Source organism: Macaca nemestrina, chromosome 17, assembly GCF_043159975.1.
Source record: "Macaca nemestrina isolate mMacNem1 chromosome 17, mMacNem.hap1, whole genome shotgun sequence".
Classification (NCBI taxonomy): domain Eukaryota; kingdom Metazoa; phylum Chordata; class Mammalia; order Primates; family Cercopithecidae; genus Macaca; species Macaca nemestrina.
The window spans coordinates 84299834-84316026 of record NC_092141.1 but is presented as its reverse complement, the minus strand read 5'-3'; the positions used below and the strand labels follow the sequence as shown (position 1 = coordinate 84316026).

Here is a 16193-nt window from a genome sequence, read left to right as displayed (position 1 = left end):
TGCAGTCCAACATATATATAATATATTTCGGCCAAGCGCAGCGGCTCACACCTGTAATTTCAACACTTAGGTAAGCTGAAGCAGGAGGATACTTGAACCCAGGAGTTCAAGACCAGCCTGGGCAACATGGCAAGTGCCTGTAGTCCCAGGTACTCAGGAGGCTGAGATGGGAGGATCGCTTGAACCCAGGAAATTGAGATGCCATGAGTCGTGATGGGGCCACTGTACTCCAGCGTGGGCAGCAGAGCAAGACCCTGACTCAAAAGCAGAAAAAAATATATTTTGAGAGAGAACACATTCACATAAATTTTTATTACAGTATATTGTTACAACTTTTCTTTTACACTTTTTAAATATAAAGACAGGGTTTCACTATGTTGCCCAGGCTGGTCCCAAACTCCTGGGCTAAAGCAGTCTTCCCACCTTAGCCTTCCAGACTGCCAGGATTAATTATAGGTAGGACTGGCATGGTGGCTCACACCTGTAATTCTAGCACTTTGGGAGGCTGAGGCAGGAGAATCCCTTGAGTATAGGAGTTCAAGAATAGCCTGGGCAAAATAAATAAATAAATCTAAAAATCTAAAAAATAATAATAAACTTATAGGTATGTGTATAGTGTAGGAAAAAGCGTAGCATATCTAGAGTCCTGTACTATCCATGGTTTCAGGCACCCACTGGAGGTCTTGAAACGTGTCCATCATGATAAGGAGGACTACTGTATTACTGTACACATTACAGTGTCATGGCCTGGCCTATCTGTGCAATTCGAGAGGCAGCATTGGAGAGAACGGTCATTGGGAATACGAAAGTCTGGACGTGATGTTAGCTCTCTGGGGTCACTACCTCATAACCTGGGGTGGCCATTGGTCTGTTTTTTTACATCTGTAGAATGCAGTGGTTCAGTTACAGGATTTCCAAGGCGTTTGCCTGAATTGTGCTGGTTGATACACATTCAGCACTATCTGACTTTAATACAGTGTGGCATTTGGGTTATTGAACTGAGTAGGATTTGCCATGCTTTTTCCTTAAAATAGTTGTCCCATACGAGGGCATATGGTTGTCCTCAGAAGCAGCAGTGTTGTGGAGCTGTTTGGTGGTGACCCATACTTGCAGTAACCAAGAGAAGCCATGAGGGGATCAGGACTTTATCACTGTAGATTCTGGAGGTCGGTTGGAAGATCTCTAGAGGAGTCTAATAAAAGGTTCTGTAGATGCTCAGTTCTACTGTGTCACCTGTCTCTCCCAGAGAGCAGACTTTGTCTTCGTCAGGCTCCCTTATTCTCCTTTGTGTTTGCCATTTTCCAGAACCTCCTCTCCAGGTTTCTCTCTTAGAAAAAACAAACAAAACAAAAAAACTGGCCGGGCACAGTGGCTCACACCTGTAATCCCAGCAGTTTGAGAGGCCAAGGTGGTCAGATCACCTGAGGCCAGGAGTTCAAGACCAACCTGGCCAACGTGGTGAAACCCCGTCTCTTCTAAAAATACAAAAATTAGCTGGGCAATGTGGCATGCACCTGTAATCCCAGCTATTGGGAGGCTGTGGCAGGAGAATCACCTGAACCCAGGAGGTAGAGGTTGCAGTGAGCCGAGATCGCGCCACTGCACTTCAACCTGGGCAACAGAGCGAGACTCCATCTGAAAAAAGAAAGAAAACTAACTCTTGCCATTCTTCTTTCTCCTTCCTTACTGAGGGTTTCATTCCAGATGTTTGGGAGCCTGACTTTTCATTTTCAGAGATAATTTCTGTTTCATTTTGACAGAGTTTAACATAATGCCGGTTGTTTGAAGTTACAAGGAGTCTTATATCCATATAACTGATAATACTTTGAATGAAACCGTTCACAAACCTAAAAGGCAGCATAATTGTAACTACCTTTTTAAAGGGAAAAGGAAATGATTGGGGTTTTTTGTTGTCTTATTTCTTTTCAGGTTTTGAATGAAGAATGTGATCAGAACTGGTACAAGGCAGAGCTTAATGGAAAAGACGGCTTCATTCCCAAGAACTACATAGAAATGAAACCACATCCGTGAGTTGAGTTCCATTAGTCTTGCAAGGGTTGGAGCCACCTCCTTGTTTCAAACACTCTTCTTAAAACTGAGATCACTGGGATGGATGTCATACTTTTTATTCACGTTTCTAGGGAATTAACAAAGGATATTGATCGTATATGTTAACAGTATATAATAATACATAATAGTCAATAATATTATATGTTTTAGATCGATAATTTAAAGCTTTCCGTGATCTTCAAAAATAAAACAATAGTTGTGCGGGTCCGTAATTCTTTTTCTGTTCAACATGTCTCAGGGCCAGATATGTTTCATAATTCTGCATTTTTTTTGAGTTTTGGAAAAGGTACTTAGATGATTTTGTGTTTATATGTGCTAATCCTGTGGGACAGTATCTTAATATCTTTGTATCCCCAGAGCACAGTGCTTGGCCTCTAATAGTTCTCAATAATTGTTTATCCTAGTGTTCCTACTTCTGAGAGAACAAAATAGGCTGTCCTCCAGGCTGCTGGGAGCAGTCAATATTTTTAATTTTTTTCAGAAGCTACCCCTGCCACGATTTTATTGATAACGCAACATAGTGGAACCCCAGGAGCTCCTGCAGACCACTGGCCTCCCATCCTCACCTACCCCTCATTCACGGGCCCTGCTGCTAGCACAGAAGCAGTTGTTGGCTTGCCTTGCAAGTGTGTCAGGGGAGCCGAGGCTTTCCACGCTTAGACTAGAATGCCATTGGACATTGTCCGCTTGCTTTTACACCAGCTGGTGGCGGAGACTTTCAGGTGGCTTGTTGCATCTTGAGTGAGAGGGGCCTGTTGGATCACAGCACATCCTCCCCAGGTCTCATATAAGTCACATAATTTATGAACTTCTGTTTTCTTCAGTCATCCTGAAAAGAAACTGTAGGTCAAGGTTTGGCTAAACTTTTTCTGTGAAGAGCCAGATAGCAAGTAATTTGGGCTTTGTGGGCTGCATACAATCCTGTCAAATATTCCTCGTAAAAATTTTCTTTTAACAATCGAGTAGAAATTTTAAAAACAGTCTTAGATTATGGGCAGATTTCGGCCAAAGGCCATTGTTTGCTGGCTCCTTCATTAGATCCAAACACAACATCGACTTCAGTTCCCTTTTATTTTCATGTGTTCAGATTGAAAGGGAATTCAACAGAACATCATACTATACTTCTTATATGACATGCCTGTGGCTCAGAATTCTTATTTTGCTTCAGTGTTTCGGGTAACACAGGCATTTAAATCTGACTATTGAGGAAAGATAGGAAAGGCTACCTTCCTTGGAAAGTTGTAGTTACTGCCAGGCTGACTGGGACAGTCACTCCCTTGCCTTGACCTTTTGCCCCCACTATGAAGAACTTTAGAAGAATTGATTGAGAAGCGTCCAGCACAGGCTCAGCTGTGTTGTTATTTTCAGACTCTGGCCAAAGGTTGGGCAGTGCTTAGCCACTCTGAGCTCTGAAAAGGCAACTAGCAACTGAAAAACCCTTATTTATTCAGGTCTACCATATTGCTGACAAAGAGCATGCTTGTGCCTGTGTAGGGTGCGGCCTTGCAGACGCGGTTGCTGTTGTATAGGGCTGCTCTGTGACTGGATGCTTGTGTGTATAGGGTCAGGGTCCGCACCAGGCCTTCTCCCCATCCTACCACCTCCTGGTTTTTTTGGGTTTTTTGGGGGGGGTTGGGGGGCAGGGGTTATGGAGGAAGAGGGAAGCATAAAATGGAACACCATGTCAATTAATACAGCATTCAAGTTAACAAATTAGACACAGACCACAAAATGATTGTTGGCATTAGTGCTGCAGCGTGAGTTGTATATGCTTGAGGGGTGGATCCAAATATGTGCTTTTCACGTTAAATGCATGTGGATGGGAGCCTATAGGATGTAGTAAAGAATTATATTGGAAAATTAGCCTTCTCCCCCCACCCCCTTAGCTCTCGCCCTTGCTATTTCTGTTGTGTAAGCCCACTTTTTTCTGGTTGTTTGTTGTTGTTGTTGTTGTTGTTGTTCTTTTTATGAGACGGAGTCTTGCTCTGTCGCGCAGGCTGGAGTGCAGTGGCACCATCTCAGCTCACCACAACCTCCGCCTGCTGGGTTCAAGTGGTTCTCATGCCTCAGCCTCCCGAGTAGCTGGGACTACAGGCAAGTGCCTCCACTCCCAGCAGATTTTTGTATTTTTAGTAGAAATGGGGTTTCACCGTGTTGGCCAGGCTGATCTCAAAGTCTTGGCCTCAAGTGCTGGGATTACAGATGTGAGCCACTGCACCCTGCCAAAGCCCATCTTTTTTTTTTTTTTGAGACGGAGTCTTGCTCTGTCGCCAGGCTAGAGTGCTGTGACACGATCTTGGCTCACTGCAACCTCCAACTCCCTGGTTCAAGGGATTCTCCTGCCTCTGCCTTCTGAGTAGCTGGAATTACAGGCATGTGCCACCATACTAGTTTTGTATTTTTTAATAGAGATGGGGTTTCTCCATGTTGGTAAGGATGGTCTCGAACTCCTGACCTCAGGTGATCCACCCACCTCAGCCTCCCAAAGTGCTGGAATTGCAGGCATGAGCCACCGCACCCAGCCTCCTATTTATTTATTTATTTATTTATTGAGACAGACTCTCACTCTGTTGCCCAGGCTGGAGTGCAGTGGCGCAGTCTTGGCTCACTACAACCTCCGCCTCCCAGGTTCAAGTGATTCTCCTGCCTCAGCCTCCCGAGTAGCTGGGATTACAGGTGCCCGTCTAATTTTTCTATTTTTGGTAGAAACCGGGTTTCACCATGTTGGCCAGGCTGGTCTCAAACTCCTGACCTCAAGTGATTCGCCCCACCTCAGCCTCCCAAAGTGTTGGGATTACAGGTGTGAGCCACGGGCGCCCAACCTGTCCTTTTCTATTTAGAGAGCATTCTATTATAGTGATACGTGATTTCTCTTGTGTGGCCTGATTTCCAGGCACTGCAGGCCCTATCCTTGAGTTATTTGCAGAAGCAGGAGGATCTATTATCCCAGCTCCTCAGCAGCCTGGCAGTAGAGTATGCAAAATGAGAAAGACTCCAGCAGGTAGATGTCAGACTATTCATAGTTACTAAGGGTCCCTAGAGGCTGACACACACACACAAGGACAAAGTTACTAAGGGAGGCTTCTAAATGCATCCTTCCTAGCAGTTCACATCTTTCTGTTTGAATTTGAGTATAGTATATTATTTTAGGGACATCTTCCAATATGGTTGCTTATAAGTAAGATATGTAAGTTAGTCGGGCGCAGTGGCTCACGACTGTAATCCCAGCAGGTTGGGAGGCCGAGGCAGGCAGATCTTGAGGTTGGGAATTCAAGACCAGCCTGGCCAATATGGTGAAACCCCGTCTCTACTAAAAATACAAAAATTAGCCGGGCATGGTGGTAACCACCTGTAATCCCAGCTACTGGGGAAGCTGAGGCAGAATTGCTTGAACCCAGGAGTTGAAGGTTACAGTTAGCCAAGATCGTGCCACTGCACTCCAGCCTGGGTGACAGAGTGAGACTCTGTCTTAAAAAAAAAAAAAAAAAAAAAACGGCCAGACGCGGTGGCTCACACCTGTTGTAATCCCAGCACTTTGGGAGGCCAAGGCAGGCGGATCAACAAGGTTAGGAGATCGAGACCATCCTGGCTAACATGGTGAAACCCCATCTTTACTAAAAATACAAAATATTAGCTGGGCATGGTGGCGGGCCCCTATAGTCCCAGCTACTCAGCTGCTTAGGAGGCTGAGACAGGAGAATGGCATGAACCCGGGAGGCAGAGCTTGTAGTGAGCCGAGATCACGCCACTGCGCTCCAGCCTGGGCGACAGAGTGAGATTCCTTCTCAAAAAAAATAAATAAATAAAAGATACATAAGTCAGATTTACAACTTTAATGGACTAGCTGGTCCATTAAAAGGACTTTCCATATCAAATTAGCATATTAAATGAATGCCAGTTTCCATGTAAATAGGTCTTTATTTGATATAACTTTTGCTTTTAAAATTGATAACTAAAGACAATTTTAAGAGAACATGGTTTTCACAGTTTCTCCTTCCTAATTAGTTATAGTTTTCATTTGAAATAGCTGGGCAGCTTGACTTTAAGCTCTTGTAGAAGTGTTCCTCTCCTCTTCCTCTTGATAAGCCACAGCCAGTTGCTTCACAGTTTTTCATGAATTTAGCCACTTTTTCTTCTGGCCAAGGTGAATCAGCAATTGGGAACAAAAGAGTCTGCAACTTGCCTCAAAAATCTGAATTTTGCAGCTAACTACTGCACATATGGTAAATTACAATATTCCTAGTGGCTTCTGAAAGCTGAACTCTGAGCAGTGACCACAAAGGCAGGCCTTGAGAGGAATGCTGACCTTAGTTACTGGTAGAGGCACCCTCATACCGTCTGAACCTTTTGCCTTTGGGCTGTTAGCAGAAGTAACCCTGCCTCCAGCTCCTGGCCCTCCAGCTTTCCTCCCCACTTTCCCTTAGTCCCACTGTGGTGAAGCCAGGACCTTATCACATGGCTGCAGGAAGGGGCCAGTCTCTCCTTGGCCAGTTCATCCCGTACACCAAACCCAAAGGCCTGGGCTTTTCCCCAGACACCTTTGTCATGAGTCAGTAGGGAGTCCAGGGCGCTTTGACCTGGAAGACCCATTTTCAAATGTCTTCCTCTATAGAAAGAGTGACCCCATGATTAGTGCCTTGGGTGAGTCGCTTTCTGGGAAATGGAGTAGGGTAAAGACCTTTGAAGGTCCATCTCTGGGGACCTGACCCAATGTCGATCTTGGGCACTGTGAGGCTGGAGGATGAGGAGGGAGGCCCCTTCCTCTGGCAAGGAGTGTTGTGTTACTCAAATTTCGAAGGCTGGATATCCCGTTTCTTTGTGGGGAAGCAGATGTTGACCAGCTTGCCTTCCTTCCTTAGGTGGTTTTTTGGCAAAATCCCCAGAGCCAAGGCAGAAGAAATGCTTAGCAAACAGCGGCACGATGGGGCCTTTCTTATCCGAGAGAGTGAGAGCGCTCCTGGGGACTTCTCCCTCTCTGTCAAGTAAGTATTTCCTGCTGCAGTTGCCTGGAATCCTGTCTCTGACTGATCCAAATTGTGAAGCCATCGGTCAGGTGCCTGGCTACACACAAAATGGTGGAGGCTTAGCCTAAACAGTATCTTCATTTCACATTAAAATCCTAATTTCTGGCTCCTCTCAAAATGAGTTCTAGAAGCACTGGATGTAGATTCCCATGTGGACACAGCCTTCAGGAGGTGAGGAGCACACCTGCAGCCAGCTGGAGCCTGCCAGTTTTCCCTAGTGCCCAGCACTCCTGAGCTTCTGCCCTCTGAGGGATTCCCGCAGTTCTCTCAAATGGAATAGTGGTGCGCCTGTCGGCTGCCTTGGCTTGCCTTGCTCAGATCCCCTGGCTTAAATCCACCAGCCCCATCCTAGGCCCTCACAGTCACTTAAGAAGGCTGCTGCAGGGGATTTGGGGCTCGCATTTCCCGGTGGAAAGTTGAGGTGTGAAAGGGAGCAGGTAAGCAGGGAATGGAGAAGACAAGAAGTTCTGTCGCCATGGAGAATTGTGGAGAATAGAAATCAGCACTTGAAGATTCTCAACAATTCGCACCTCATCTGTGAAGTCAGGATTTTGAATTAAATTGTTATTTCTATATGTTTTTTGCTTTCAGTTCTTTTCTAGTTAATGTATTATCATAAGACCCTCCCCAGGAGTCTGACAGATCACTTCATCACTTATATATAAAGAAGTGATTAGGTTCAACATTCAGATCACTACTTAATTTACATTACATTAAGATTGTTTTTGAGGCCGGGCCTGGGTGGCTCAAGCCTGTAATCCCAGCACTTTGGGAGGCCGAGACGGGCGGATCACGAGGTCAGGAGATCGAGACCATCCTGGCTAACACGGTGAAACCTCGTCTCTACTAAAAAATAAAAAAAACTAGCCAGGTGAGGTGGCAGGCGCCTGTAGTCCCAGCTACTCGGGGGGCTGAGGCAGGAGAATGGCGTAAACCCGGGAGGCGGAGCTTGCAGTGAGCTGAGATCCGGCCACTGCACTCCAGCCTGGGCAACAGAGCCAGACTCTGTCTCAAAAAAAAAAAAAAAAAATGAACTGACCAGCCTGGCCAACATGGTGAAACCCTGTCTCTACTAAAAATAGAAAATAACGCAGGCATAGTGGCACACACCCGTAGGCCCAGCAACTCAGGAGGTTAAAGCCAGAGAATCAGTCGAATCCAGGAGGCGGAGGTTGTAGTGAGGCGAGATGGCGCCACTGCACTTCAGCCTGGGCGACGAGCAAAACTCTGTCTCAAAAAATTTTTAAAAAGCTGGGGACAGTGGCTCACACCTGTAATCCTAGCACTTTGGGAGGCCAAGGCAGGCGGATCACCTGAGGTCAGGAGTTCGAGACCAGCCTGGCCAACATGGTGAAACCCTGTCTCTACTAAAAAAAAATACAAAAATGGCCTGGACTTGGTGGCATGCATGTGCCTGTAATCCCAGCTACTCAGGAGGCTGAGACAGGAGAATCACTTGAACCCGGGAGGAGGATGAGCCAAGATCACGCCACTACACTCCAGCCTGAGTGACAGAGCAAGACTATGTCTCAAAAAAAAGAATAAATGAATGAACTGAGTATCTTATTTGGTTTTAGAATCACTTAATGTGTGATTAAAATGTAGATTTTTTTTTGAAATGTAGATTTTAAATTTATAGTTGTGGCCCAGCATGGTGGCTTAAGCCTGTAATTCCAGCACTTTGGGAGGCAGAGGCGGGTGGATTGCCTGAGCTCAGGAGTTCGCTACCAGCCTGAGCAACATGGCAAAACCCCATCTCTGCAAAAATCGAAAATTAGCCAGGCATGGTGGCTCTTGCCCTGTAGTCTCAGCTATTTTGGGGACTGAGGTGGGAGGATTGCTTGAGCCTCGGAGGTCGAGGCTGCAGTGAGCCAAGATCATACCATTGCACTCCAGCCTGGGTAAAAGAGCAAGACTCCATCTTTAAAAAAGAAAAGAAAAACTGTCACCTGTCTTCTTTAGTTTTATGCTGACCCAAATGTAACTGAAACCATATAAAATGAGGGGAACAAGCAATAAATCACTGGGTGGTGGCCAAAACCACGGGGGCAGCCACGTGCTCGGCTGGAGGCTGCCTGTTTGCTCAGCAGAAGCTCTCAAACTTCCATTTTCTCAAGTAGAATCTTTTAAGGATTTAATGCATTTATTGTTTTAGAAGCAAAACAGGTGTCATGACTCTCTTTAACAACAGACACACCCCTTTGCAAAAGAGGTTCAAGAATCAACAGTCTTCAGATGTTTCTTAGTTTTAGGATGTTTTGAGCCTGTGATTTGAAACACAGTAGTTAGCATGCTGCTCATTATTGGGGCCCTGGGCTTTTTTAGAAACCACCTGCATTGCATGGGTGGAAGTAGGCCTCTGTGGGGCCAGAAGTGCCGTGGGATATACCCTTGCTAATGAAGCTTTCACCTTTCACATTTTGTCTTACATGTAAAGCAGTATTTTTTCCAAATGCGGGGCATCTTGTGCTCACTGGCTTCCTTGAAGCTCAGTGCTGCCACCTGCTGGATTGATTTTCTGACGCCTCTAGTTTCCGTCAGCTGAAAGACTAAAGGACTGAAGGAGAGGAGGGACTCCATTCATTGAAAAAGCACTCTCGGAGAATGCCCTTTTTTTTTTTTTGAGACGGAGTCTCGTTTGTCACCCAGGCTGGAGTACAGTGTCCCAATCTCGGCTCACTGCAAGCTCTGCCTCCTGGGTGCAAGCGATTCTCCTGCCTCAGCCTCCTGAGTAGCTGGGACTACAGGCACATGCACATGCCACCACACCTGGCTAAATTTTTGTATTTTTAGTAGAGACGGGGTTTCACCGTGTTAGCCAAGATGGTCTCAATCTCCTGACCTTGTGATCCGCCCACCTTGGCCTCCCAAAGTGCTGGGATTACAGGCGTGAGCCACCGCGCCTGGCCGAGAATGCCTTTTTGAGCGCCTGGCCAGGTGAACAGGACAGGCAGAAGCGCCCTCGCTGGGCTGGTGTTCTAGCCAAATATCCTGTGACAGACCCTGTGAGCTAGTACCAGCCAGCCACACTGTTGCTGGTTTTGCTAGCCAGTGTAAAAGGGTGTGATCTGGTGATGGAGAAGCTTTTGGGTTTCGAAGCCTGGGCCTCTTTTATTGTGCCAGTGTGTCCTTTCATTCAGAGACCTTTTCCCCGTGAGTGGATCTAAAATTCCTGAATGGAAAACATGACTTGGAACTATTCCCAGTTACGAGAGAATTGTTGAAAGTATTTCCAGCCCTCCTCACCTTCTTCCTGCATATAACATTTTAATTATTTTTTTATTCAAAGGAAGTTAAGTCACACTTCTTTGTCTTAAGTAAGGCTGTTTTATTTGTTAGGGTTCAGGGCACATGGACTGTTTTTTTCTTTTTTTTTGAGACAGAGTTTCACTCTTGTTACCCAGGCTGGAGTGCAGTGGCGCAATCTCAGCTCACTGCAACCTCCGCCTCCTGGGTTCAAGTGATTCTCCTGCCTTGGTGTCCCGAGTAGCCGGGATTACAGGCATGCACCACCACGCCCAGCTACTTTTGTATTTTTAGTAGAGATGGGGTTTCTCCATGTTGATCAGGCTGGTCTCAAAATCCCAACCTCAAGTGATCTGCCCGCCTTGGCCTCCAAAGTGTTGGGATTACAGGTGTGAGCCACCGTGCCCAGCCTGGACTCTTTATCTTACAAACATCTTCAGAATGAGAGTGACTGATGGCCTGTCCCTGTCTGGTTTCTTCATGTTGTCCTGGTGCCCATCAGTCATAGGGAGGGGTCTGTTCCAGGGACACGCAGTGAGGAAACTTGTTACTCTGCAGTCCCTGAGGAGTGCTGCCGGGACAGTGGTTCTCTCAAGATATCGCTTATATGGGCAGATAGCCTTCGATTTGCCAGGTTAGAGCCTTTAGCCGGTCCATGTGCTCTCTGTCCCTCCCAGGTTTGGAAACGATGTGCAGCACTTCAAGGTGCTCCGAGACGGAGCCGGCAAGTACTTCCTCTGGGTGGTGAAGTTCAATTCTTTGAATGAGCTGGTGGATTATCACAGATCTACATCTGTCTCCAGAAACCAGCAGATATTCCTGCGGGACATAGAACAGGTGCCACAGGTAAGCCTCATCAGGGTGAGATGGGATCATTTTAGAAATTAAGAATAGCTCCTCAGTGTGCATTCCTGTGGGAAAGGGGAGGTGACCCTCAATCAACATGCAGGCGCCCTTCAGGGATTGCCACTGGGGCTTCTGTGCTCGTTACTGAACACGTTACCTTCCATTCACACTAAAAATTTCTTGTTTCTGGCCCAGCGTAGTAGCTCATGCCAGTAATCCCAGCACTTTGGGAGGCTGAGGCAGGCAGATCACTTGAGGTCAGGAGCTTGAGACTAGCCTGGCCAACATGGTGAAACCTTGTCTCTACTAAAAATACAAAAATTAGCCAGATGTGGTGGCACCCACCTGCGCTTGGGAAGCTGAGATGGAAAAATCGCTTGAACCCAGGAGGTGGAGGTCACAGTGAGCTGAGATTGTACCACTGCACTCCAACCTGGGTGACAGAGGGAGACTCCATCTCAAAAAAAAAAAAAAAAAAAAAGAAAAAGAAACATTTGTTGTTTTAAATATAGGATTTTTGCTTTTCCAGAGGCAGTGTGTAGCCAGCTTGCCAGTCTCTCTAGGGAGATGGTCTTTAACACACCCACCCAAAGATCCTGTCCCTGGAGGCAAATTATGAGGAAAACTATGCTTGTGAGGGAGTGAGGTCGGCACCGTTCCTGTCCCTCGAGCCCTGGTCATAAGTTACAGTTAGAGTCCCTTATGTTATGCGAGCTCCAGAATTTTAGGCTCTAATATCTTAAGGGTGTGGTAGAAGGGATTTGCAGATTCTGGGCCCACAGCCTAAACACAGACGGCTGTTTCTGAAGAACTTTCCCCTCCAAGCACTGCCTGCCCTCTACTTGATAATATGGCACAGTTGGCCACCCTCCTCTGGGAGACATACTCTAGCATTTTCTGAGCACTGGGAAAGATCACACTAAACCCGTTTGGCCTGTAAACTTAGAAGAGGTAAGAATAAATGGGGGGTTGGGAGATGGGAGGTGAGTTTAGAAAACATGGAGAATTTGGCACGCATTCGTTTCCCCCTGGAACCCGTCTGGCCTTGGAGGTGGCCGGCCACAGACCAGGAATGCAATATGGGTTTTTCCTGCTCCTGTTTTGCAGCAGCCGACATACGTCCAGGCCCTCTTTGACTTTGATCCTCAGGAGGATGGAGAGCTGGGCTTCCGCCGGGGAGATTTTATCCATGTCATGGATAACTCAGACCCCAACTGGTGGAAAGGAGCTTGCCACGGGCAGACCGGCATGTTTCCCCGCAATTACGTCACCCCCGTGAACCGGAACGTCTAAGAATCAAGAAGCAATTATTTAAAGAAAGTGAAAAATGTAAAACACATACAAAAGAATTAAACCCACAAGCTGCCACTAACAGCAGCCTGTGAGGGAGTGCAGAACACCTGGCCGGGTCACCCTGTGACCCTCTCACTTTGGTTGGAACTTTAGGGGGTGGGAGGGGGCGTTGGATTTAAAAATGCCAAAACTTACCTATAAATTAAGAGTTTTTATTACAAATTTTCACTGCTGCTCCTCTTTCCCCTCCTTTGCCCTTTTTTTCATCCTTTTTTCTCTTCTGTCCATCAGTGCATGACGTTTAAGGCCACGTATAGTCCTAGCTGACGCCAATAATAAAAGACAAGAAACCAAGTGGGCTGGTATTCTCTCTATGCAAAATGTCTGTTTTAGTTGGAATGACTGAAAGAAGAACCACTGTTTCTGTGTTCTTCATATATACACACAAAAAGGAGCGGGCAGGGCAGCTCGACGCCTTTGCTGTTTAACTTCCTCCAGAGGAGGGGGCTTGTAGGAATCTGCCTTCCAGCCCAGACCCCCAGTGTATTTTGTCCAAGTTGGCAGTAGAGTGGGGTAGAAGGAAAGCATGTCGCTGCCTCCATGGCTTCCCTAGAAAGCCTGCCTGGGCCGGGCAGCGTGGTGGCTCACGCCTGTAATCCCAGCACTTTGGGAGGCCAAGGTGGGTGGATCACAAAGTCAGGAGTTCGAGACCAACCTAGCCAACATGGCAAAACCCTGTCTGTACTAAAAATACAAAAATTAGCTGGGTGTGGTGGCATGCGCCTGTAATCCCAGCTACTCGGGAGCCTGAGGCAGGAGAATCACTTGAACCTGGGAGGTGGAGGTTGCAGTGAGCCGAGACCATGCCATTGTACTCCAGCCTGGGTGACAGAGCGAGGCTCCATCTCAAAAAAAAAAAAAAAGCCCTCCCAACAGCCTGTCTCTTTCCACTTTGTTGGCCCTTCCAGTGGGATTATCGAGCATGTTGTTTTTTCATAGTGCCTTTTTCCTTATTTCGAGGGTTGCTTCTGAGTGGTGGTGGTTTTTGTTTTTGTTTTTGTTTTTAATTTGTTTTGTTTTAAAATAAGTTAAAGACAGTCCAGAGCTTTTCAGCCAATTTGTCTCCTACTCTGTGTAAATATTTTTCCCTTGGGGCAGGGTAGAGCAAGGGAGACAAGCAGGAGTAGAAGGTGAGGCATTCTCCTGCTTGTACTAAGCCAGGAGGCTTTAAGCTCCAGCTTTAAGGTGTGTGAGCCCCTTGGGGGTTCAGGGAACTGCTTGTCCAGGTTGCAGTGTGAGTGTGACGGGCCACCGGGGCAAGAGGGAAGGTGACCACCCAGCTCTCCCACATCCCACTGGATCTGGCTTACAGGGGGTTGGAAGCCTGTCCTCACTGTCTCGGGGGTTGTGGCCCCCACCCCATCACTATATGCACCCCTGGAACCAGCAAGCCCCAGACAAGGAGAGCGAAGGAGGAAGTCATGGGAACGCAGCCTCCAGTTGTAGCAGGTTTCACCTTATTCCTGTGCTGGAGTGCACAATGAGAGTACTCACTTCTCACCTGTCTTCCTCTTAGATTGGGCTGTGGCTTTCATCCTGTGTCCCCTGACCTGTCCAGATGAGCATGAGGGCAGCATTGGGAAGCCAGAGTGCTGCTTGTGCCTCCCTTGCCAGTGGGCTGTGTTGACTGCTGCTCCCCACCCCTACAGATGGTCCCAGGAAGCAGGGAGAGTTGGGGAAGGCAAGATTGGAAAGACCAAGGCCTCGGCAGAGATCTCTGTCTTCTCTCCACTTCTGGTCCCCTGTAGTGATGTGCCTGTAATCTTTTTCTCCACCCACTCCCCTTTCCACGACAAAAACAAGGCTGCCTCCCTATCTCCGGAGAGTTGGTGACAGTTGGTCCTCTCGGTCCCAAAGCGGCTGATGGGAGTCTCCCTCCGACTCTGAATATGAACAGGGCCTGGGCCTGGAGCGTTCGCTGTGCCAGGAGGCGGCAGCCCTTCTGGGCAGAGCCTGTCCCTGCCTTCCCTCACTCCTCATTCTGCTTCTCCTTTCCTCGCTGATGATAAAAGGAATCTGGCATTCTGCACCTGGACCATTTGATTGTTTTATTTTGGAATTGGTGTATATCATGAAGCCTTGCTGAACTAAGTTTTGTGTGTATATATTTAAAAAAAAAAATCAGTGTTTAAAGAAAGACCTATGTACTTAATCCTTTAACTCTGCGGATAGCATTTGGTAGGTAGTGATTAACTGTGAATAATAAACATACAATGAATTCTTCACTTGGTATCTTTTTTTCCCCTTGTCTGCCTTAAAAATTTAAAAACCGCCTTGGGAGTCAGGAATCTTGGGTCCTTATTTCAGACTCCCAGCTTACATCCCCCTAGGGGAGCATGTGGGGCTCACAGGCCCTCCTGGGAGCGATGCCCATAGTTAGCTGTCAGGAACTCCTGGGGAGCCTATTAATAGTACAGAATTGCAAACCGCCCCCCATCCTTGGACATTAACTTTGAGGACACAGACATGCCCCGCTGTTTCTGATGTAGAGAAACCACTGACCACGCTTTGGGGACTCTGGTCTAGACCAAGGACTTTGGGAGGATAAAGAGCTTGGCTTATTTCGTTCTCCTGTTCTCTGTGTTAAACAAGGAGAAGGACAGAAACACCTATGAAGAAATGATTCTGATGTGCTAAGTAACTAAAACCTACTTGTTTGCTCAATAGGCTGCTTTTAGGGTGAGACGAGGCATGTTTACACACACGTTGGCTACAGAGGCAAAGAATACTTAACAAAAAAGCAATGAGGGCTAGCCATGGTAGCTCATGCCTGTAATCCCAGCACTTTGGGAGGTCAAAGTGGGGGATCACTTGAGCCCAGGAGTTTGAGACCAATCTGGACAGCATAGGGAGACTCCCCGCCTCTCTACAAAAAGCAAATTAGCCAGATGCAGTGGCACACGCCTGTAGTTACAATTACTTGGGAGGCTGAGGTGGATCACTGGAGCCCAGGAGGTCAAGGCCACAGTGAGCTGTGGTTGCACCACTGCACTCCATCCTGGGCATCAGGGTGAGACCTTGTCTCAAAAAAGTAATAAAAAAGGGCCAGGCATGGTGGCTCACGCCTGTAATCCCAGCGCTTTCGGAGACTGAGGCGGGTGGATCAGGAGGTCAGGAGTTCAAGACCAGCCTAGCCAACATAGTGAAACCCCATCTATACTAAAAATTAAAAACTTAGCGAGGCATGGTGGCGGGCACCTGTAATCCCAGCTACTCGGGAGGCTGAAGCAGGAGAATCGCTTGAACCCAGAAGGTGGAGGTTACAGTGAGCCAAGATCGTGCCACTGCACTCCAGCCTGGGTGACAGAGCAAGATTCCGTCTCAAAAAAAGGTAGTAAGGGCCAGGCTCAGTGGCTTACACCTGTAATCCCAACACTGAGAGGCCGAGGCAGGTGGATTGCTTGAGCTCAAGGATGCCAGACCAGCCTAGGCAACATGGTGAAAGCCCATGTCTACCAAAAATGACCTGAGTGTGGTGATGCACACCTGTGGTCTCAGCTACTCAGGAGGCTGAGGTGGAGGTTGCAGTGAGCTGAGGTCGTGCCACAGCACTCCAGCCTGAGAGACCTATCACCAAAAAAAAAAAAAAAATACCCAAGAAATCCTGACTTGAATTCTTGGTTTAACCACACTGAGCAGGGGAGGTCTGTGGGT

The 16193-nt window shown here is 47.3% G+C and overlaps 1 protein-coding gene across 3 annotated transcripts in view; it reads left to right on the top strand.

Moving 5' to 3' along the window:
- LOC105469160 (growth factor receptor bound protein 2) overlaps window positions 1–14764 on the top strand; it is an 89783-nt gene extending 75019 nt beyond the window's left edge. For all 3 annotated transcript variants that reach the window (XM_011719816.3, XM_071083582.1, XM_071083581.1), the window contains 4 exons: window positions 1930–2027; window positions 6930–7052; window positions 11018–11186; window positions 12294–14764. In XM_011719816.3, coding sequence (XP_011718118.1) covers window positions 1930–2027; window positions 6930–7052; window positions 11018–11186; window positions 12294–12479 — 576 coding nt within the window. In that variant the 3' untranslated portion in view covers window positions 12480–14764. The remainder of the gene's footprint in view (window positions 1–1929; window positions 2028–6929; window positions 7053–11017; window positions 11187–12293) is intronic.
- The last annotated feature ends 1429 nt before the right edge of the window (window positions 14765–16193 follow it).